This window comes from Artemia franciscana, chromosome 9, assembly GCF_032884065.1.
Source record: "Artemia franciscana chromosome 9, ASM3288406v1, whole genome shotgun sequence".
NCBI lineage: Eukaryota > Metazoa > Arthropoda > Branchiopoda > Anostraca > Artemiidae > Artemia > Artemia franciscana.
The window spans coordinates 45,551,265-45,574,066 of NC_088871.1; the positions used below are offsets into that span (position 1 = coordinate 45,551,265).

At 33.8% G+C, this 22,802-nt stretch overlaps 1 protein-coding gene across 1 annotated transcript in view; it reads right to left on the reverse strand.

Annotated features, from left to right (window-relative positions):
- Window positions 1–4,324: 4,324 nt before the first annotated feature.
- The window catches only part of LOC136031471 (G protein alpha q subunit-like), a 34,266-nt gene continuing 15,788 nt past the window's right edge, over window positions 4,325–22,802 (reverse strand). The window contains exons 5-8 of the mRNA XM_065711097.1: window positions 20,046–20,175; window positions 15,699–15,852; window positions 11,107–11,214; window positions 4,325–4,493 (exon numbers count right to left, since the gene is read on the reverse strand). Of these exons, the coding sequence (XP_065567169.1) occupies window positions 4,411–4,493; window positions 11,107–11,214; window positions 15,699–15,852; window positions 20,046–20,175 (475 nt within the window). The 3' untranslated portion in view covers window positions 4,325–4,410. The remainder of the gene's footprint in view (window positions 4,494–11,106; window positions 11,215–15,698; window positions 15,853–20,045; window positions 20,176–22,802) is intronic.

Below are 22,802 nucleotides of genomic sequence, written 5' to 3' on the forward strand. Positions count from 1 at the left end.
TTCTTGTGCTTATTTGTTTTTTTTATCAAAGTTATAGATTATCGAAATGGCTACGATATGTTCCGTAGATGAAAGATTACAAATTACCGAAGACTGTCCTTTTCGTCCAACCGTCTAGGGTTAGATGGAATGCAGGTCGTACTTGTCTGGGGTGGAAGGATGTCATAAAGAAAGATTTATAGGAAAAGGGAAACTTCGTGGGAGGGTGTAAAGAGGGAGGTTTTGAATAGATTGAGGGGGAGGAGAAGCATGCGTTGCTGTGTTGGCCTCAGGTGGTTTGGTGCTGCGGTGAGTTGTTAGCAGTAGTAGTAGTAGTATTACCTCAGATATTTTTCCTTGCCCTTTGCTTTAGCCATTTAGATTCATGTATCATCATGTATAATTTCTGAAGACGTGATGGATATCATAAAACGTCTTTTCCATTTGTAACTACACAACACTGTTCAAAAGTCTCGTTTACAATTCAGTGTGATTCTCGCTTTCGTTTGTTCCATGCCTTTTGCTTTAGCTGTTATGATCCTCAGTTTTGCTGGTTCTCTAATCATATTTATTTCTGCTTTATTTTCATTTAGACCCCGTGAAACGTATTTACAGCGTGTTTCGCTTTAGATTTTTAGATACGTCTTGTTACATTTGATGGTCCTGCTGTTTGACAAAAATGTCTTCTTGGTGTTCAAATGACCTATTTTTTTTTTCAACCTTTGAAAGTTAATTCTTGCCGAATTGTTTGTACTCGGTTCAAGCTAATGGACCTGAAATTAGAAGTAGTGCCTGTTTCGAATTACAACTTATTAATTTGGTTACTGTTGGCCCGGTCACTATGTCTTTTGGTTATGGATGTGGTTTTACCACCTTCCACTTCAAACTTCTTCTAACCGCAGCACCGACGAGCCCCAGCATGACTACGTGGCCAGGTCGCATATATTGATTCTCATTGTCGCTTATCTTCTAACCTCGGCTTCTTTTCGGTGTCATGACGTTACCATAGGTTCGATACAACCACCCTGGTAAAAATATTAGTTCTTTCTTAAATTTGTAATATTTTTATATCGTTTTTGTGGCCAGAAATTCCAAAATGCCAGTTTTGAGAAAAAACAACTATGTAGTTGATTTCGAGGCCGGGCCCCAGCATGCAGCAGGCTCGTATATATTGATTCTCGTTTTAAGTAGCAACCTTCAAATGAGTCAACCTCATTGTTTTCTGCATTTTCCTCGGGAAAGTGGAGGGCTCCTTAGGGAATTCATATAACGTCGAAGGGTCCCAATGATTCGTGATTAAAGGTTCTGTAGTTTATTGCATCTTTGTAGATATGTGCTGGGTTTTGCGCCATATTTTGTCGGCTTCAAAGATTGCGCTAAAGTTGTTCTTTTAACATAATATTTTTCTTCCTCACTTTCATTGTTGAATCGTTCTGGATTTCTCTGTCGCTTGTCATCTAACAGCACAATTCTTTGTTCTTCACTTACTTTTTGAGACGTTCTGATACTGCTTTCTTGTTATGGCTCGTAATTCTCGCTGACGCTTATCTTCTAACCGCATGTTTCATTAGTTTCGCTATGGCATGCTTTTTAACCGCATATTTCTTTGTTCATTAGTTTCATTTTTAATTCGTTGTCGCCTGTTTTGTAACCGCATATTTCTTTGTTCTTTAGTTTTGTTTTTGACTCGTAATTGCCCCTGGTGCAATTATTTTAACTTTATCTTGCTGCCGCTTATCTTCTAATCGCATATTTGTTCTAACCAGACGTTCCTTTGTTCATCAATTCCAATTTTGATTCTTCGTAATTGTCGTTGCCACAAGTAATCTAACCGTATATTTTTTTTCTCGATGGTCTAGGTTATTCATTTGTCTTCTAGATAATATGAAACTGCTGAAGTCGCCTTTTGCAAAAAGACCCACTACATTTGGCATTTTATGCCTAGCTATATTTATTACATTTTATACTTAGCTTAATGTTGCCTGCATCATAGACACTAAAAACGATACAAGCACTACTGAGATAAATATGATGTATGTAGGCTCTTGAAATGTACTCAGAAATATGACGTCATTGACGGATTTTGTTTCCCAAAATTAAGGCTCTTTAACGAATTTTCTCAAAATCACGTCCTCTACAGATCGTTTTATTAACACAAAAAAACCCTGAATGTCAATAACCCCCCCCCCCCCAAAAAAAATATGGAACTTCTTTCGCAAATAATAAGTATATACTTATAAATAGATTTTCTTTCGTATGTTCATGCTGTCCTTGGGCTAAAAATATAAAGTTGTTTCGTAGAATAGAACATATTCTAGAGAATACTGGAAAATTCTGACAAAAATAGAGCAGAGTTCAAAAGCTATGGAAATTGGAAATAACGTATTTTTACCGTTAACGGTTTCATTTTGCAACATGTAATATAAACAGACCTCCAAACTTCCTTTTTTTTCTAGCAGATTATTTAATTAGTAGGTTCAAGCTAAATATTTGTATTCTATTTTTCTGTCGTATTAAATGGATCCAGGTTCTCATCAAAGGCTCAGCATTTGCTTCAGTTTAGTTTTCTTTGGATTTAAACAAAATCTGGATAAATTAGTGCAACAGACAGGCAAGTTCCGAGCCATCATAAACTTTACAGAATAACTTGAATTTTTTATCTTACCTTAGACCTTATTTCCTCCACAGACACACAGGTCTCAGTGAGTAGCCTACAAATGCTCACTCTAGTAGGCTGATGCATAGATATGCTCCCACTCTGGGATGTGACTCATCTAGAGGGCTCTTCTGTCACGTTCTACGAAGTCTGTTCTTTGGTCTTCCTCGCTGACTTTGTGTTGCCGATGGAGGAACATTCACGGATTATGTGCCCAAGATATTGCATCTTCGTTGCCTCGCAACGGAGGCGATGTCTGGTTGGTATGTGCGAGTGCAGATCTTATCGTTGCTCACTTGGTCTCTCCAGCTGATCCTTAGGATACGCAAAGGCAGTTATTTTCAATGGTGATATATGCCCCATTTCCGCCGTTTCGAAGATGAACACATTTCTCCTTTTCTGCGGTTAGCTTCAGGCATTCCATAGAGTAACTCAGAAAAGACCAAACATTGTCCTGGAACAGCCTGAGTTTCAGCTTCTGTGAGTATACTTTGGGTCTCCATACTGGTAGAAGTCTCTGAAAGGTCGTCTTGGCTAGGGCTATTCTGAAGGGTAATTCTTTTTCAGAGTCGCCACGGGAAGTTACACTAAACCACTGGAGGTTTTAAAAAAGTTTGAGACATCAAGAAAACTTTGAGGTGTAAATAAATTTAGAGAAACTTGATGTTTTTCAAAACTGGTAAAATACAGACTTTGTTGTTGACCGAATAAAAGAAGTCGTTTTTGATAAACGCGAAAAGGGCATAACATTTAATTTTTTATTTAAACTTTGTGAATTTGACCTTTAGCTTTAACTTTAGACTGGGCTGAATAAATAGAAGTTATGCTAAGAGCACAATTAAAATTGAAAATATAGTATGTATTATTTATACTAAAAAATTTAGTATCTAAGTATTTGAAGTCTGTTAATAAACTCTTGTTGATATTACGTGAGATCAGTGAGCCTAGCAAAATTTAAAAAACTCTGGAATGATACCAAGGTATCAGGATTGGGGAGGTGCAGCTCCCTACTTTAGTTAATGTATTATAAATTGTGTAGTTTTCCATTCGATTGTTCGGTCCTCGGCGTAACCCTCGTTTCTCACGTGCTGCGTCCCACATGCGTTATGATTTATCCTTTTTGTGGAAAACGCAAATTCGCAGTCGCTGAAAACATAAGAATTTGAAAGTGTCGAAAAATTTTCAAACGCATGCTAGAAAACTTGCCCAGAAATCAAATGAATTCCTGATTGTTTGACTGCTTGGTTCTTTTACTTTTTTGTAGAAGAAGAAGCAGAAGTTGTAGATTCTACAAGACGATTTGAAGGTTGTTGGGATTTTTCAGCATCAGTCCTGCGATTTCCCTACTATTGTAATGAGTTTTATTTTTGTGCAAAATGAATGCGTTCCTCGAAATGCACTTTCCCACAAATCTCAGCATGTGCGAACCAAGTGTAAGACGGAAATCTTTTTGATGTTTTTTTATGCCGAGTACCAGCTTTGAGTCCGTTGCTGGAGTTCCTCATTAGATATATAAGAAGTTGCTATATAAACTGCACAAATCTTGAGATTTGAAGGAATGGATTTGGATTTGAATTTGATCGAATCTCAAACTTGTTCTTTATGAAAGAAAATAATTAATGCTTCTGTTTATACACTTTATAAAAAAAAAATTACGTCCTGGTACACATATTCGAATAGAAATAAAAGCGCATTTTCAAGTATTTATTTTAAATAACTTACAAGGATAACCAGTTTTAACATTTACTAATAAAACACCCTTATTTCTCGAAGTGTTATGCGAGGTTATACTCTTTCAACGCACTTTGCATGATCGTATCTTTCACGGCACAGAACACAAGTTTGATATTTTCTGTGTCTGTTCACCCAAATCCAAGTAAGGCAGCATAAAAGAAACACAAATCTTATTATTTAGATTACCTAAATATAAAGCTTGCCAACCGTATGTATGAAATTTGCCTCCAAACCTCCTCTTGAAATTTCAACCTTAAATCATGTAACTCTGAGTCTGTCCTTAGTTTTTTTCATACCTCTTGGCAAGACTGTCATCTGTAATTAGGTATATGCTTAAAATGCTTCTTCTTTGGAAAGACGTGTTTGAATACTTAGAATTGTACGGAAGTACCACCCAACACTCAAACACAAAGTAGAAACAATAGGGAAATTCTTTTCAAGACAGTGGAAATCAATTTAGTGGATATTTTGGCCCTATGTCCAAGGGCCGTCTTCAGCACAACACGATAAAGAAAAAAAGATATATATATATATATATATATATATATATCTATCTATATATATAAAAATAAGTTGTCTGTGTGTGGATCTGTGGATCAGGTGACGTCACCTGAAAAAACTGGATCAGGTGACGTCAAAACTGAAAAAACTAAAAAAAGGCAAAAACTACAAAAAAAACTAAAAACTAATAAAAAAAATAAAAAAGCTAAAAAACTAAAAAAACTAAAAAAAGGCAAAAACTACAAAAAAAACTAAAACTAATAAAAAAGCTAAAAAACTAAAAAAAGGCAAAAACTACAAAAAAAAACTAAAAACTAATAAAAAAAATAAAAAAGCTAAAAAACTAAAAAAACTAAAAAAAGGTAAAAAACTAAAAAAACTAAAAACTAAAAAAAACTAAAAAAAAGGAAAAAACTGAAAAATAAGCTAAAATAAAGGTAAAAACCAATAAAAAACTAAAAAAAAAACTGAAAAAACTAAAAAAAGGCAAAAACTACAAAAAAAACTAAAAACTAATAAAAAAAGTAAAAAAGCTAAAAAACTAAAAAAACTAAAAAAACTAAAAAAAGGTAAAAAACTAAAAAAAATAAAAAATAAAAAAAAAATAAAAAAAGGAAAAAACTGAAAAATAAGCTAAAATAAAGGTAAAAACCAATAAAAAACTAAAAAGAAAAAAAGGAAAAAACTAAAAAAAATTTTCATCTAAAAAACTAAAAAAAACTAAAAAAGGTAAAAACTAAAAGAACTAAAAAAGAAAAAAATAAATGACGACACTCAAAGAGAAAGCAACCAGGACAAAAGGAATGTTCGATTAGCAATCAACAAAGCACCGGGACACAGGGAGTATAAATGACGACCAGGACATAAGTAAAAAAAAAAACTAACAAAACTAAAAAGAAGGTAAAAACTACAAAAAAACTAAAAAGAAAAAAAAACTTAAAACTAATAAAAAAACTAAAAAATCTAAAAATCTAAATAAACTAAAAAAGAAAAAAAAAGGAAAAAAATAAAGGAGAAAAACAAAACTAAAAAACGAATGTATATACAGACCGGGACACCGGGATACAAATGACGACCGGGACACAGGGAATATAAATGACGACCGGGACACAGGGACACAACTACAACAGGGACACCGGGGGAAACAGGGGGATATAAATGACGACCGGGACAGGGAATGGTCGATTAGCAATCACCATCAACAAAGCTCAAGGGCAATCATTAGAATCATGAGGTATAGATCTGAATACAGATTGTTTTCCCATGGACCATTATATGTTGCATGTTCAAGAGTCGGTAAACCTGACAATCTATTTATATGCAAAGACAATGGGACAGCAAAGAATGTTGTATATTCGCAAGTTTTACGTAGTTAAAACCATATATATATATATATATATATATATATATATATATATATATATATATATATATATATATATATATATATATATATATATATATATATATATATATATATATATATATCTATCTATATTCACAGGTGGGACATAGGGACACAACTACAATGGCGCGTAACTATTATGGCGCGTAACGACTTACGCGCGCGTGGGGGCGCGAAGCGCCCCCACCAACTAGGTGTTGGGGTGGCGCGAAGCGCCCCCCCAACAGCTAGTATATATATATATATATATATATATATATATATATATATATATATATATATATATATAAATATATATATATATATATATATATATATATATATATATATATATATATATATATATATATAAATATATATATATATATATAAACTTACATTAAAATGTGAGAATTAAAGCTAATATTGTTTTAAAAAAGTACTTTTTAAAAACAGCCCTAGCATCCTTACTTCAACGAAGTAAGGAAATACAATTATTTCTTTTCATGTAATGTGACACATTGGTATCTAAAATGACAGAAAGTAAGAACAATTCGAATATTTTAACTTTGTAATCTTGCTCAGGATGGCTCTGAAAGCAAATTCATTTCTGATGAAAATGATAAGTTGAACTTGGTCATCCTATTACTTTTAATTATAATTAAGATCAATCAGATTGCCTTCTCGACCTTATTCAAATTAAAAAATATGCCAAGGAATGCTAGATGACAGACATATTTTTTTCCATACATTCCCATATTTGGTAATCTTGTTAATTTAAAGGAGATTTATTACTGTGTTTGGAGGAGTAACTACTATACCGGCACAGAAATATAGTAGCTAAAGGCAAAAATCGAGTTTCAGATCTAATTAAATTTTGGAGAAAACCTAGGGGAACAGTGGCGTAATCTCATCAAAATCTTGGGGGGGGGAGTTGGAGTCTATTTCTCCCAAATCTAGTAAAATTTACAGTGAAAACTGAAAAATGATCCGTGTATTACCATAAAGACAAAGATACACTAAAGAAAGCTGACCTGTTTCTCTGGATACTTAAATTATGCAGGCTTATATCTTTGTTTTGACAAGATTTTTTGCACAAACTAAATTTCTGCTGAGGGAGGGGGGAACTTCAGTCTGGAAGGAGCAGTTGCCTTCCCCCTGCATTATGGTAAATTATGCCCCTGTTGGGGAAGCCATAGTTTTCTTGTTCAAACTTGGTAATATTCGGTTCTGATTTTATCTTTACCTATTAATACATAACTTGGAAATTTGAAGGTACTAAATTTGGATACATTTCCATTGTCATTGAAAGAACAAAACTCTAATTTCCTTTGATTAGCAACATGCCTAACAGCTTTAGATTTAGTTCTATTCTAAATGTAATTCAAGCTAATACCAAGGCTTTAACTAATGCTAGAACTTTGGCGTTAAGGTAATTAAGTGCTTCTCAAAAATATATCCTTTCGTAAGCACTTAAAATATATACTTAAATAATTAATGGTTAGGTTAATTAAATTAAAAGTTAAAGTTAATTAATTAAGGTTAAAATTAATTAAGGTTAATTAAAAATAAGGTTAATTAAAAGTAAAAAGGTTAATTAATTAAGTTAAAGTTAATCAAAATTAACTTAAAGGTTGGGCCCTTATAGGTATTTAAGTGCCAAGCACATCATTATGATAAACTTTTTAAATGTCGTCCAAACATTAGAAATTTCAATAGGCAGCAGTTTTAAAACTGGAATTTTTAGAAATATGATTTTTCGAAATGTGAAGGGGCTATCTAAAAGGCAACCTTTTGTCGCCATTCAGTTTGTTTATTTAATACTATAAAATCTAACTCTATGCAACGATATACAAAAAAAACGAAAGAGAGAACATATACGGTGGATATTACAGTCCCGAAAGCTGGGCTTGCACGGAGCTTAATCATTTCAACAACAACACAAATGCGGGAAAAACAACAATTAATGTAAAATGGATCAATACATAACAGGAAAGTGGCAAAAATTACCGACCAAAAGAGATTATTGTTCCAGGGGAAAGAGACTATTGTACGAGAAAATAATTTCTTGAAAGTAATTTGCGTTACTGAGTTGATCGCTGCTGGAACTTGCTAGGAAGCACAATTTTTAAAGTGTTGTATAACATTATAATGTAATGTACTTTGATAAAAAATCTAATAAAAGGTTTTCAAAGAAAATGAAAGAGGGACATAAAAACCCGAAACGAACACAAAAAGACAAATGATAAGTCAAATTCAAAACGAGGAGAAAAAACTATGAATTAAACAATTCGATGATATGTTGGCTATTCAAATATTCTAAAACAACAGCTTAAAAAAATAACGTAAAAAGAAACTCATTAAGACAAGAATTGCATTCACAGCGAGATCTAACTAATGCTGAAATTTTAGCTAAAATCGATATATGGTTTTAAACGCTAAGATTTAAGCCAATGCTTGAAAGCTCTTAATGGAATTTATCTGATAGATTAGTTCAAGCTTGTTAAAATACAAAATTGTACTTCCAAAAAAATCAGTCTATCCAGTAATGGCCTTGCTTGCATAATTTGCTATAGTTTAATTATTAAGCTTTAATATGACATAGCAATAAACTTTTAAAGGTGCCAAAGGAAGTGATTTTAGCCATGCGCATTTCTAGAATTTTCTTTGGTACTTCTGTATTTATTATATGATACACACTCGAGAATTTGGATCGGAAAGATCAGACAATAACCGAGTTCCACGGTCTTTATGCCAGACAATTAGCTTCGGCTCGGTGGAAAACTACACTGTAGCTACTTTTTAATTAAATCTTTAGTTAGTATTTTGGTTCAGGTTAGGTTACGTATTTAATTTAATGCGTTCTGGGCGGCCCCCTGTTAGTAATTCTTTGTTGTAGTTTCCTTAATGCTGCTAATAAAGTATTATATTTTCATCATATCTTGCTATATTTCATTAGGATTAATTAAATTTCACTTCTCGAGTGTGTACTGTATAATACAGAAGTACTTTTTCTTTTTTGTAGAAAAGGAGGGGGTTTATTTTTTTTTTTATTTACATTCATTTCTCGTTTTATCTGTCTTGGCTTAATTAGCGTCGCTTTCTAAGGATATTGTCCTCGCTTAGGCTTTGAACGGTAGCTAACAGAACTTTATAATGCCCCTTTCTGCTTTTGGATATCTTTATCTTATCAACCTTTAAAACTAGCACCGTTATATGAAATTTCACATTGATCGTCTTTATAAACTCATTCTTTGTGTTTTCTTTCAATTCTCAAACCAATTAATACCTTTACCACACACTGCCTACCCATGAAAAATCTAATGTCGCTTATGTTTCTACTTGTGTATATGTTGTCCTGAGCAGTTATATCTCGGTCCGGCTTTGTCTAATGGTTGATAATCATACTTTTATATCTATCTACAGTGGTCAGGAGGTTCAAATGAGTTTTCAAGTATAATTATCAGGTACTTGACAAACATTGCATGTAAGTAATCCTACTTAGTACTCTTAGTTAATAGTGCTCAAGTACGTAAGCACAGAACGTTGGGGCGTTTTTTATGCAGAGTGAAGAAGCAAGTGTAAGTAAACCATAGACATTGGTCTCTCTAAATAAAAGTATGTCTGTTTAAAGATCTAAGGAGAACAAGTCGTTGGTTGCACCCCATTTTTTCATTCAGGCTACGTAAACTAGACCAAGAGGACATCAATAAGTTGAAGAATAGTAATGAAGAGTACTTTATGAACAAGTCAAACGTTTATGTAAACATACTAATAGTTACAGAAATAAAGAGCATGGAAAACATAATTTAATCAACGTTGGGGTGCTTTGTACGCAGAGTGAAGAAGCAAATGTGAGTAAACCATAGACATTGGTCTCTCTAAGTAAAATTGTGTCTGTTATAAGGTCTAGAGAGAACGATTCGTTGGTTGCACCCCGCTCTTTCATTCAGGCCACGTAGACTGGACCGAGAGGACATCAATAAGGATAAAATTTTTTGGAAAAACAGTAATGAAGAGTACTTTATATTAAATGAAAAGAACAAACGTTTATGTAAATGTACTAATAGTTACAGAAATAAAGAGCATGGAAGTATAATTTAATCAACGTTGGGACGTTTTTTATGCGGAATGAATTGTGTGTCTGTTATAAGGTCTAGAGAGAACGAGTCGTTATTAGTAGTCGTGATATTATGAGTTACGGGACGTGAGGGGGTCATATTATATTCAAAAGCATAGTTATTGGGCCTTTGAACTATGATCAACAAAATGGCTATCTCAAAATTTTAAACGGACGATTTTGGTGAAAAAAGGGTGGGGGAGTGGGTATAGTTGCCCTTCAATATTTTTGTTCAGTTAAAAAGGGAACTGGAATTCTTAATTTCCGTTCGAATGAGCCCTCTCACGATATGCTAGGATCATTGGGTCGATGCGATCACCCATGGGAAAAAAACAAAAACCAAACATACATCCGAGATCTTTCTTCTGGTAAAAATACAAAATTCTACGTTTTTGCAGATAGAAGCTTGAAGCCTCTACAATAGCTTACTCTGATACATTACATCTGATGGTGTAATTTTCATCAAGATTCAATGACTTTTAGGGGGTTTTCCCCTCTTTTTTCAAAAATAAGGCACATTTTCTCAGGCTCCTAACCTTTGATAGGTAAGACTAAACGTAATGAAACATAAATTTACAATCAAAAATTTTAAATCAAATAAATTTAAATTAAAAAATTTAAATAAAAAATAGAATTTTTTTTATTTATCTATCGGTATGAAAATTTCGTTTTTTGGAGTTTCGGTTACTATTGAGCCGGGTGAGTGTTTTACATAAAATTTATATTATTTACCTGTGGCACATGTCATGTGAGCATAGCATGTTCTCTCAGAATCTGGATTTTGGGCTAAATACATTTTTAAAACGTACTCTCGAGCTGCGACGTGATCTTGCTTTGGACCTGTAAAAGTGAAACTAAAAACTAATAAGTTGTCTGCTTTTTCTACTGCTACTAACAACTCACTGTAGCTCCCTTCTCAGAGCAACACATCTCTGTGTTGCTCTCCTCCTCCATCCAAATCTATTCAAAGCAACGGTCTTTACCTCTTCCAATGAAATTTAGATTTCCTTTAAATCGGCCTGCCCCATTCGAGGACGACCTGTTTTTCGCTTGGCCCCAGACAAATGGCCAAAAGTTCAATCTGTCATTTTTCATTCTTCATCAGTAAAACATGTCATAGCCATTTCAACGTTTTTGCCTCAAAGGTCTCTGTGAAAGAGGTTCAGCTGCCAAAAAGGCAAGATTAGCATTGAAAGCATGTTTTTAATTATTTTTATTTCACTCAAATGAATTGCCTTTTTTCACCTCACTTGATGTATCAGCTCTTGTCACAGCTTAGATATACAATACAGTTATGAAGACTCCTATCTTGCCAATGAGAAGCTCTTTTGGTACAGAGCTCTGAACTTGGCGTACGCGTAGATGGTACTACAACGCCATAGGCGGGAACCCAATATTGGTATCTAAGCTGTGAATTTTCGATTCAGACTGCCAGTTTCCTGTCTCAAGCCACTAGGATCGGTACCCCGCACTGTGTCCCAAAAATAAATCGATTCTTCGTAACTGCATTGTGTATCTAAGGTGTGGTTCTGGTTGAACTTCCCTGAAGTAAGGGTGTTAGGACTGTTTTAAAAGGTGTTAGTTTTAGTGGTTGTATTTTAATCTGAACTTCTTTATACCTTCATTTGTTTTGCTGAGGACGGCCCTTGGATATCAGGTCGAAATATTCATTTAGGGTTAAGGTTCCACTACCTTAAGAAAAGATTCCTGTTGTTCTACCTGTTGTTTGTACTTATGGTGGACAGGCAGTGTGGTCTTCGTCGCTATTTTGTCGGAGTAGTTGTAGTAATGAGAGCCATATTACTTCTACCCCTTTACTTCCTCCTAATTCAAGATCTATATATAGCGTAAAATTATGAAGTAAAAAATATAAGAAAAAGTATTATAAAACGCTCTTTCCCTTCCAAACTAGAATATGGACATAAACCTTCATTAACATAAGCACTTAGACTATTCTTACTAGTAACTGGGTTTACATCCAGGCACAAAACACGGATTTACTCCGTGAAAGGGGAGGGAAAAATTAATATAAAAACAATTAATTTAACCAGAAAGAGTTTATCAACTCCCTGCTTTTACCTTTAAACCTGCAAAAGTGAAGCTAAAAACTAACGAGTTGTCTGCTTTAACGTATTTATCGAATCAGTTGTAGTAGTGAGAGTCGCAGCACATGGAACTTCCCCCCTCCCCAAGTTTCATGTATCACGTAAAATTACGACGCTAGCAATACAAATTAATCATTATATAGCGCTCTCAACCCTTCAAAACTGGTGCCTGGACACAAACCTGTATTAACATGATCAATTGGGCTATTCGTAATAGTAACTAGATTTATGTTCTACATATGAACAGGAACTTATCGCTGGAAAGAAGGAAGGAGGGGGGATAGAAGACTTAGGATAAATGGAAATTAATTGATAGAAAAATATGAGCCATCCTGGGGATAATTATGAAATTTTTAGCTCTCCATTCATAAACGTATCTGTTTGAATCATATTCCAAATATAACAAATAAGCGGTAATATTTCCTTAGCGTGGCAAGTTGGATTTGTTTACTTTATATCGGCTGACGTGGTTCAGAAAGTTTCCTGTTTCAAGACTCAAACTTTACAAAGGAATTTAAGAAAACTTCCTTTCAGTGAAAAAAGGCGATTTGCAAAAAAAAGAAACAACAGAAACATTCAATTCGAGAACCAGATAAGATAGGGCATAACGTATTGAACGAATCCATACAACAAAGAATCTGGGTTGTGTATCTCAGCTTGACAGAATGTGAAAAAAAGGGTAGGCTTTGTGACCGCAATAATGAGCAGTTGTTATACGAAAAGTTATTTTAGGCATCAGAGACAGGAAAAGGTTTGATACCTTAAGCTATTCCTAACTATTTCTGTGAGTGAGAAAAGGCGATGTGCAAAAAAGAAACAACAGAAACATTCAATTCGAGAACCAATTCGAGACAGCGGATAACATATTGAACGAATCGAAACAACAAAGAATCTGGGTTGTGCATCTCAGTTTGACAGAATATGTAAAAAAAAAGGCGGGCTTTGTGACGGCAATAATGAGCAGTTGTTATATCAAGAGTTGTTTTGGGCATCAGAGATAGGCAAAGGTTTGATACCTTAAGCTATTCCTAACTATTCCTGTGAGTGAGAAAAGGCGATGTGCAAAAAAGAAACAACAGAAACATTCAATTCGAGAACCAATTCGAGACCGCGGATAACATATTGAACGAATCGAAACAACAAAGAATCTGGGTTGTGCATCTCAGTTTGACAGAATATGTAAAAAAAAAAGGCGGGCTTTGTGACGGCAATAATGAGCAGTTGTTATATCAAGAGTTGTTTTGGGCATCAGAGATAGGCAAAGGTTTGATACCTTAAGCTATTCCTAACTATTCCTGTGAGTGAGAAAAGGCGATGTGCAAAAAAGAAACAACAGAAACATTCAATTCGAGAACCAATTCGAGACAGCGGATAACATATTGAACGAATCGAAACAACAAAGAAACTGGGTTGTGGATCTCAGTTTGACAGAATATGAAAAAAAGGGCAGGCTTTGTGACGGCAATAACGATCAGTTGTTATACGAAGAGTTATATTGGGCATCAGAGATAGGCAAAGGTTTGATACCTTAAGCTATTCCTAACTATTCCTGTGAGTGAGAAAAGGCGATGTGCAAAAAAGAAACAACAGAAACATTCAATTCGAGAACCAATTCGAGACAGCGGATAACATATTGAACGAATCGAAACAACAAAGAATCTGGGTTGTGCATCTCAGTTTGACAGAATATGAAAAAAAGGGCAGGCTTTGTGACGGCAATAACGACCAGTTGTTATACAAAGAGTTATATTGGGCATCAGAGATAGGCAAAGGTTTAATACCTTAAGGTATCAAACATATTGGACGAATCGAAACAACAAGAGAGTTGTTTTGAGTTGTTTTGTTGTTTTGAGTTGTTTTCAACAAAAGAGTTGTTTTGGGCATCAGAGATAGGAAAAGGTTTGATACCTTAAGCTATTTTTAACTTTTTTTTTGAGAGAAAAAAGGCGATACGCAAAAAAGAAACAACAGAAATATTCAATTCGAGAACTAGATAAGATAAGGGAAAACGTATTGAACGAATCGAAACGACGAAGAATCTGGGTTGTGTATCGTAGTTTGATAGAATGTGAAAAAAGGGCTTTGTGACGGCAATAATGGGCAGTTGTTATACGAAGAGTTATTTTGGGCCACAGAGATAGAAAAAGGTTGGATACCTTCAGCTATTTCTAAATATTTAGAAAATATTTAGAGTGAGAAAAGGCGATACGCAAAAAAGAAACAACAGAAACTTTCAATTCGAGAACCAGATAGGATAGGGAAAAACGTGTTGAACGAATCGATACAACAAAGAATCTGGATTGTGTATCTCAGCTTGACAGAATGTGGAAAAAAGGGATTTGTGACGGCAATAATGAGCAGTTGTTATATGAAGGGAGTTATTTTTGGCATCAGAGATAGGAAAAGGTTTGATACCTCAAGCTATTTCTAACTATTTCATTTTAGTAAAAAAGATGACACACATTTTGAAAAGAAAAGCGAAACGGAAACGATTTGGTTTCTTGAGCACCAAATAAGACAGGGAAAACCTATTGAGCGAATCGACGATACGTTATGAGTTAAAGAATATAAGTCACGTACAGTCTCAGTCTCACACAACGTGTCACATAACGGCTTTTTAGTTAATACAAGTTGAACATTATGTTGTTTTTAAAGGACTATTACTTTTTTATTTTAATTTGTAAATATACCAGATGTCATTACTGCTTAGTCACGTTTGTATAGAATTCCACCTATTTTACAATTTCCCCAATTCCCCAAACAATTTTCCCAGGACCAGTTTTGTGCGACATCTTGATTCTTCCGTACATAGTTTTTTTTTCAATACATTGGAATCCATATTTTGGGGCCATTTTGGCCACCATCATATCCACAAAACTTTGATTACGTATATGCTATGTTTTGGTAAAACAAAATAACAAATCAACTTCAGTTATGAAAAAAAATCACAATGACTTAAATATGGATGTGGAACCCATTGATATTCTTGAGTCTGTCATACATACCAGCTTCGAGGGCCAGGGCAAATCCTGAAATTTTCTTAGGGGGGTGGGGGGTAGAGGGGCTATTCCTGGCATAAAAGTTTATTAAGTCCTGACAGAAATATAACTCTTCGCTTTAATTATATTAACATTGGTTTAAACCAAGTGCGAAGTGTATCAGATCCATCGAAAAAATAATTGTTCTAACTTATAGAATTTAAATATGAGTTAGTCTTACCCTCAAAGTCAGGAAAGTAGTCAACGAGATGGGACGTCATGATCTTTTCTTCAAGCAAATCTTTCTTGTTCAAAAAGAGAATAATCGACGAATTTTGGAACCACGGGTAAGTAATAATGGTTCTAAACAAAGCTTTTGATTCTTCCATTCTGTTCTAAAAAATGATATGAAAGGAAATGAAAATGAACATGAAGGTCTCAGTGTGAAAGTGGATCAAGTCTAGAATAAGTAAACTCATTTTTTAATACTAGACTAGGATCAAGATTGGTTTTCCGTCATCTAGCAATCAACCGCAGATCAATCTTTGCAGACTTAAACGTGAGGCTAGACGTCAAGCATCACGATGAGCAAAGGGCTTACAAAGTGAAACAAGTACAAGTAAGGGCCACTAAATTAAATGCGAGGTTTTCCGTTATTATAATCTAATAGTTGTTGGGGGCGCTTTGCACCCCCCGAGCCTCCCCGCGCGCGTAAGTCGTTACGCGCCATATTAGTTACGTGCCATTGTAGTTGTGTCCCTGTGTCCCACCTGTGAATATATATATATATATATATATATATATATATATATATATATATATATATATATATATATATATATATATATATATATATATATATATATGTATATATATATCTATATATGTTTTTAACTACGTAAAACTTGCGAATATACAACATTCTTTGCTGTCCCATTGTCTGTGCACATAAATAGATTGTCAGGTTTACCGACTCTTGAACATGCAACATTTAATTGTCCATGGGAAAAACAATCCGTATTCAGATCTATACCTCATTATTCTAATGATTGACCTTGAGCCTTATTGATGTTGATCGCTAATCGAACATTCCCTGTGTCCCGGTCGTCATTTATATATCCCCCCTGTGCCCCCGGCGTACCCGTTGTAGTTGCGTCCTTGTGTCCCGGTCGTCATTTATATTCTCTGTGTCCCGGTCGTTATTTGTGTCCCGGTGTCCCCGTCTGTAATTTCTCTTTGAGTGTCCCGGTCGTCATTTGCGTCCCGGTTGTCCATGGGAAAAACAATCCGTATTCAAATCTATACCTCATTATTCTAATGATTGCCCTTGAGCTTTGTTGATGGTGATTGCTAATCGAACATTCCCTGTGTCCCGGTCGTCATTTATATATCCCCCCTGTGCCCCCGGCGTCCCCGTTGTAGTTGTGTCCCTGTGTCCCGGTCGTCATTTATATTCCCCGTGTCCCGGTCGTTATTTGTGTCCCGTCCGTCTGTAATTTCTCTTTGAGTGTCCCGGTCGTCATTTATATTCCCTGTGTCCCGGTGTTCCGGTCGTCATTTGTGTCCCGGTCTGTAATTTCGTCAGTCGGCAAACATGACGTGAGTCGACAAACAACTCATGACGGCATAATGCTCAATCCTTATAATGACGTCAGTCGACACAAAAACATGACGTCAGTCAACAAACAAACAACTTATATATATATATATATATATATATATATATATATATATATATATATATATATATATATATATATATATATATATATATATATATATATAATTAAGTTGTTTGTTTGTGTGTTGACTGACGTCATGCATGTTTGTCGATTCAGGCTATTCATTGAAAGTTAGTCCATGAATTTTCTGACAAATATTGACCTTCAACTATGAATTTTCTAACAAACACTGACTTTTAGCTATGGTGAAGTATATTGTCAAAGAATGACAAAAATCGAATCTTAAGAATTTCAGTAGTGGCTTGACCCACTTTGATACTGAGGACTAAGAATGAATCAGCGAAAAACCATTCAGATTTTTTAAAATTGTGTTTGCCTCTGTAAAGTTGAGATCGCATTCGGAACACTATGATTTATAGAAACGAATTCCTTATATTAGAAGGTGACTATTAAGGCTACACTAAAACAAAATGAAAACTTTTTTTTTTTGGTACAAGCATAATCTGAAAAGGAAAAAATCACCTCCTTTAAAGATAATAAGGAAAACACACACCTGAATAGGGATCATATAATGGATTTCTTTGAAAATCAATGAAATAATAATAGCATTGGAACTTATTTCGCAAATCATAGAATCCACATTTCTGCTCTATTTCTCTATTTTTATCTATTAAATAATTAAAACGAGCATAAACTGAATTATATTTGTAATTTCGCCGAAGGGGTTTATTCTGAAGAGCGCCGTTTGAACACAAACAGTAATTTAATTCACTCTTATCCTTTTATTTGAGTAATCCTTGTTTTTTTCTTTGGTGTAATCTAATCAACGACATTTTATTTAAAAAATATACTTTTTAATTTAATACACGCCACATATAATAATCAAACGAACAACTCTTGGTAATATTTAGTGTTTAAGTTTTTATTATTATATAGTTCTTACTATTTAAGTATCAAATTCAGTTCTGACAATTTTTATTAATTAGTTTCTCCAGGCAGTTGCGTAATCTTTATATACAATTGTTTCATTACTATTTTACTATTAATACTTTTTTTACTATTTGACCACTATCTTAAATTGATATTTTCTATATTCTTTCAAATGCATGCTTTACTTTTCCCGAGCTTCATGGTAACCGCCCCAAGCCCTTATTATCCACCATCTTTTACCTCTAATCAAACTAACGGTCATCTTCGTCATATAAATCATATTCAAATTAATTTTACTCCATCCATATCAAACTTCAATCCTGTAACGACGAATCATAATGCGTGGAACATGGTGCTTGAATCAGCTTGAAGGTTTTACTAGCTTTAACTCTTCAATAAGATTATTTAAAAGATTGGTTTAAATAATTATTTTTAATTATTTTTGATTAAACTATTACTCTTAAAACTATTTTTAAGACTCTTAAACTAATAAACTCTTTAAACTATTTTTTCTGAGTAAGTATCTAAATGTCTCATCTTCCCCCTCTTTTACATACCAAGGATTGTTTGTGAAGAGTACTGCTATTTATTTATGGCATTTGTCCTATTATGAAAAAATCTTATTTGAATAATCGATGCATTTTTCTTGGCTATGAAAATTCTCTTTTTATTTCTTGGGCTGTTATTTTGACACTCGATCCTTCTTTTAGTCACAATCTTGCCAACTTGCTCCAATAGCTTTTCCGTTAACTAAGAGTAAATCTGAGCCGAATTTACCCTGAGCCACATTAAATGCCTGAGACAAACCACAGTCACATATGCTGATAAAAAAAAAAGTTTTATGAATGAAATGGTATTTGCGTGATTTTAAGGTTGAATTGTATTTCAGCAGGGGAAAACTAAAATGACAAGTAGCTTTAGTATGAAAACGTTGTACCAACACCAAATTCGAAAGTATAACAGTTCAAAATACGTATGAAACCTTTTAATCAACATTAAATAGATATACAAATTTTAACTTGATATGTCGAGCACATATACTAGATGTATATATAGTGTATATAATTACTATACGTTTTTATTGATGTCTTTTAGTTTTACTGCTGATGATGAACACTGTTTATGTGTTCAAAATATCCAGTAAAAATTTTATATCTGTTCATTGTCGATTAAAAGGTTTCATCCCTATTTTGAACTGTTATATTTTCGTCATGGAAAGGCAGTGTGGTCTTCGAAGTTATCAGCACCAATTTGTTCCCAATTGTTATCTACTAATACTATTTTTTTCAACTTTGCTCAATTTCTATTACAGATACAAAAACAACTGTTCCAAGCTTCCATTATACCTTAACTGTTGACTCTCATTGGTCAGCCGCATACTTCAGGAATTAAATATAGCAAACATAATTGGCACAGTGTTTAAATTAGATCTTGATTTCTAGTCAATGAAGCGTTGTCCTGTGGTGGCGCAGTGGATTTGACCTTAGCTTGGTAATACGGGACCCAGAGATCGAATCACGCTGCAGGAATGCACTGCAGGGCCGACGCAGGAACCATAGTAGTCAAGAAGCGTCGTTAATTCTTAAATAATAAAAACAATGAAGCGTTGTTGTAAATAGAGATATTGCTCATGTCTTTGCTTATGTATTCTATAAGTTTAGTTGATCTTCGGGGAAAGACAGGCCTTAAACTGGGAGAACAATTCGCAAGGATTAGGGATTTTTCTAGATTTATGCTACAGATTAAAAACCACCGTTCCAAACTTCCATCTTTTTCAATTTCAGAAGTACACCTTCATTCTTAACTCTGATTGGTCTGTCACAAAATTTATGCTTGAAAGTTGAACAAAGTTCAAATCGAAGGGCTTACATAATTGGCGCTGTAGTCGTGTTTAATTTTGGCTCGTCAGCAAATGTAACTGCACTGCAAACTAGATATAAATGGTATACCAAAACATTAAAATGTACCGGACATACCTCATTGTCAGATTCGTACAGGATTTGGTCATACTCCGAGAGTGCAACTAAGAAAATAATTGACGTAACATTCTCAAAACAATGAATCCATTTCCTTCGTTCTGATCTTTGACCTCCAACATCTACCATCCTACAAAATACAAAAAAAAAGTTTTAGTAAACAAGGTAATATATCAGGTAGTAGGTTAGTAAAGAGATGATTTTGACTTTAAAAAAATATAGTTTGACTTTTAGTCTACAAAAATTAGAGAAGCGCAAACCATTATAAAGTATTCACACTGGAAATCTTGCAAATCTAAACTTCCTTACAAAGAATATTACAACCTAATTTTTGATTCCTTAAAGTAGATACCATCATTGAAACATCTACCGACACCCAAAAAAAAATAATGCAAAACTTTAAAGATTTGAAAGAAGTACAAAAAAAAACAACAAAAAAAAGCGGGTTTTGTAATCAAAAGCCCTTCGATAAGCGACGAGTCAAGGGTTCCCCAAATACCTAAATAGGTCACATATCAATATTAGAAGGCCATCCTAATTCAAATCAAATGGACGTAGTTTTAAATATTTGGAAATATTTTTGACAACTATGCAAATGTTTCTTTATTATCTGAAATAATCAACATTCAGGAGCTAAAAAAGATGTTGAAAACTAAAATATCAAATCAACATCGTGAATTCCAAACGCATAATGAAATATTGTAGTCCAACTGAGCTTCCTTACCTACATTGTTAAGCTCAAAAACTCTATCGATTGGTTCAATTTGTTTCCTTGCATCATACCTGGTTCTCAAGATGCTCAGAATCTTTTTTATCTAATAAGCTATATTCCCTTTTAGACAGATATATACAATTTAAAAAATGTAGTTTTTACACGGAAATAGTTTTGCCACATCTCCTGCCTAAAAACTTTCTTTTTACACACCATTGGTCGGTAATAAGAGTCAAAAAGCCCTGAAATATCCCCCAACCCCCTTTCTTATGTCACACTTATACTTCGCAACATATTTATTACAGCTGAAATGTTTATACGTTTAACAATAAAAGCGTATATACTCTTCAATAGAAAATTTTAGATAGACAAGATCATATCGCTTGAAAGACAGATATCAAACTATTTCTAAGAGCCTATTTTATTTGAAGTAATAAGCTAAATATATGAGCAGTGGGTATAAATTCCAATTTGGTTTTCCTTGAGTTTGTCGTCGCCGAGTCCTTTTTTAAAAGGTTTTTTCTGCCTCTAGGGGTAATACTTTTGAATAGTTTTTTTTTTCGCTGATAGAAGTTCTCAGATATAAGGTCAAATTGTTCGCCTTTTTTTAATCTATTCAGTTTAAAATCTTGATTAGTTTATTGAATCTGAATTTTTATTATGCTCACATAACTATGATCAGTCATCTAAGATTAAAACCCATTATGTATTTTCTTTTTCATTTAAGACAGATGTACCAGTTATCCGTTTTAATTGTTACTTATATATTTTTAATGTTTCATTTTTATAAGGTTTTGAACTTTGATCCGTTTATATAGCAGCAGTCAGCCATCTAAAATTAAACCGCACTTATGTCAGTTTTTCAAAGGTTTAAACTAGGTGTATTACAATTTTGTTTTTCTTTTTAGAGAGAGAGACACTATTAGTATACAAATCGTCAATATACAAAAGAACCACCTCAGCCACTTTAGAAAGTCTAAATCTTGTTAGTAGTGGCTGAAACATTCAATGAACAACAATACCAACTTCATTAACAAAAAAATGAAATGCGACAAAAAAATGGGAAAAAAGGAAAATAAAGAAGAAGAGAGAGAGAAAAAGAAAATCCTCCTTAAAAAACAAAGACAATGAGCCATCCCGTTTAAATTGTTTACTTAATCTCTTCCCAGAAGGTGGTGCTTCAGTCTACTCTTAAACTGGCTAACATTTTCTGATAACCTTATGCTCGTTGGTAAAAAATTCCAAAATTGCAATACAATTGCAATGACTCTTATGGAAAGTCTTCGTGGTACAACCTTTCCATATTTTCGCACTTTAAACCTCAGTGTGTAACGCAATTTTTTTATTTTTAAGAACTTTACAAGGACTAATCATAATTTTTAATTATTTTTCTTACTGGGATATATTTACATATTTTTTGATAACCCACAGGTAAAAAAAAGGTGGAACAATGGTGAGAAACAGAACGAAAAAACACACAATCAAAAGAAAAATTAGATAAGATGAAGATGAAGAGACTGATGATGAAATTCCGTAAATAGAAAAGTAGTGTGATTTAGGGAGTTATTTACTTACTCTGAATGTTTCCCGACATAGCTACAATTGTTCAATTTTCATAAGGATCTTATCAAATTTGTAGCCCAAACTCCAAGCCACTGATTTTAACCATTTTGTGTCAGCTTTATATTTCCTTTGTGCATTTCCAATGTTAATCCCAACTTAAATATCTTTAATTCAGACAAGAAATGTAATGAAGTAACTATAGTGGTCGTTGTTCACCACGAGGCTGCATGAAGGAGCGCCAATTACAAAAATGTCGCTGGAGGGGCAAGGATTTTTGGATTTTTGAATGCTTCTACAAAGAAAATATACTTTCCAAAATCTAGGAGGAACGATAAGGAACCGAGCCCCCCCCCCACTCAAAAAAAATCTTACATGAGCAAATAGTCTTGTAAAAGAAACCAGTTTATCCAGATAAGCAAAATATATGTAGAAAAACATGTTATTATTGCATTTTTGTTTTTGAATGTTTTACCAATTATACT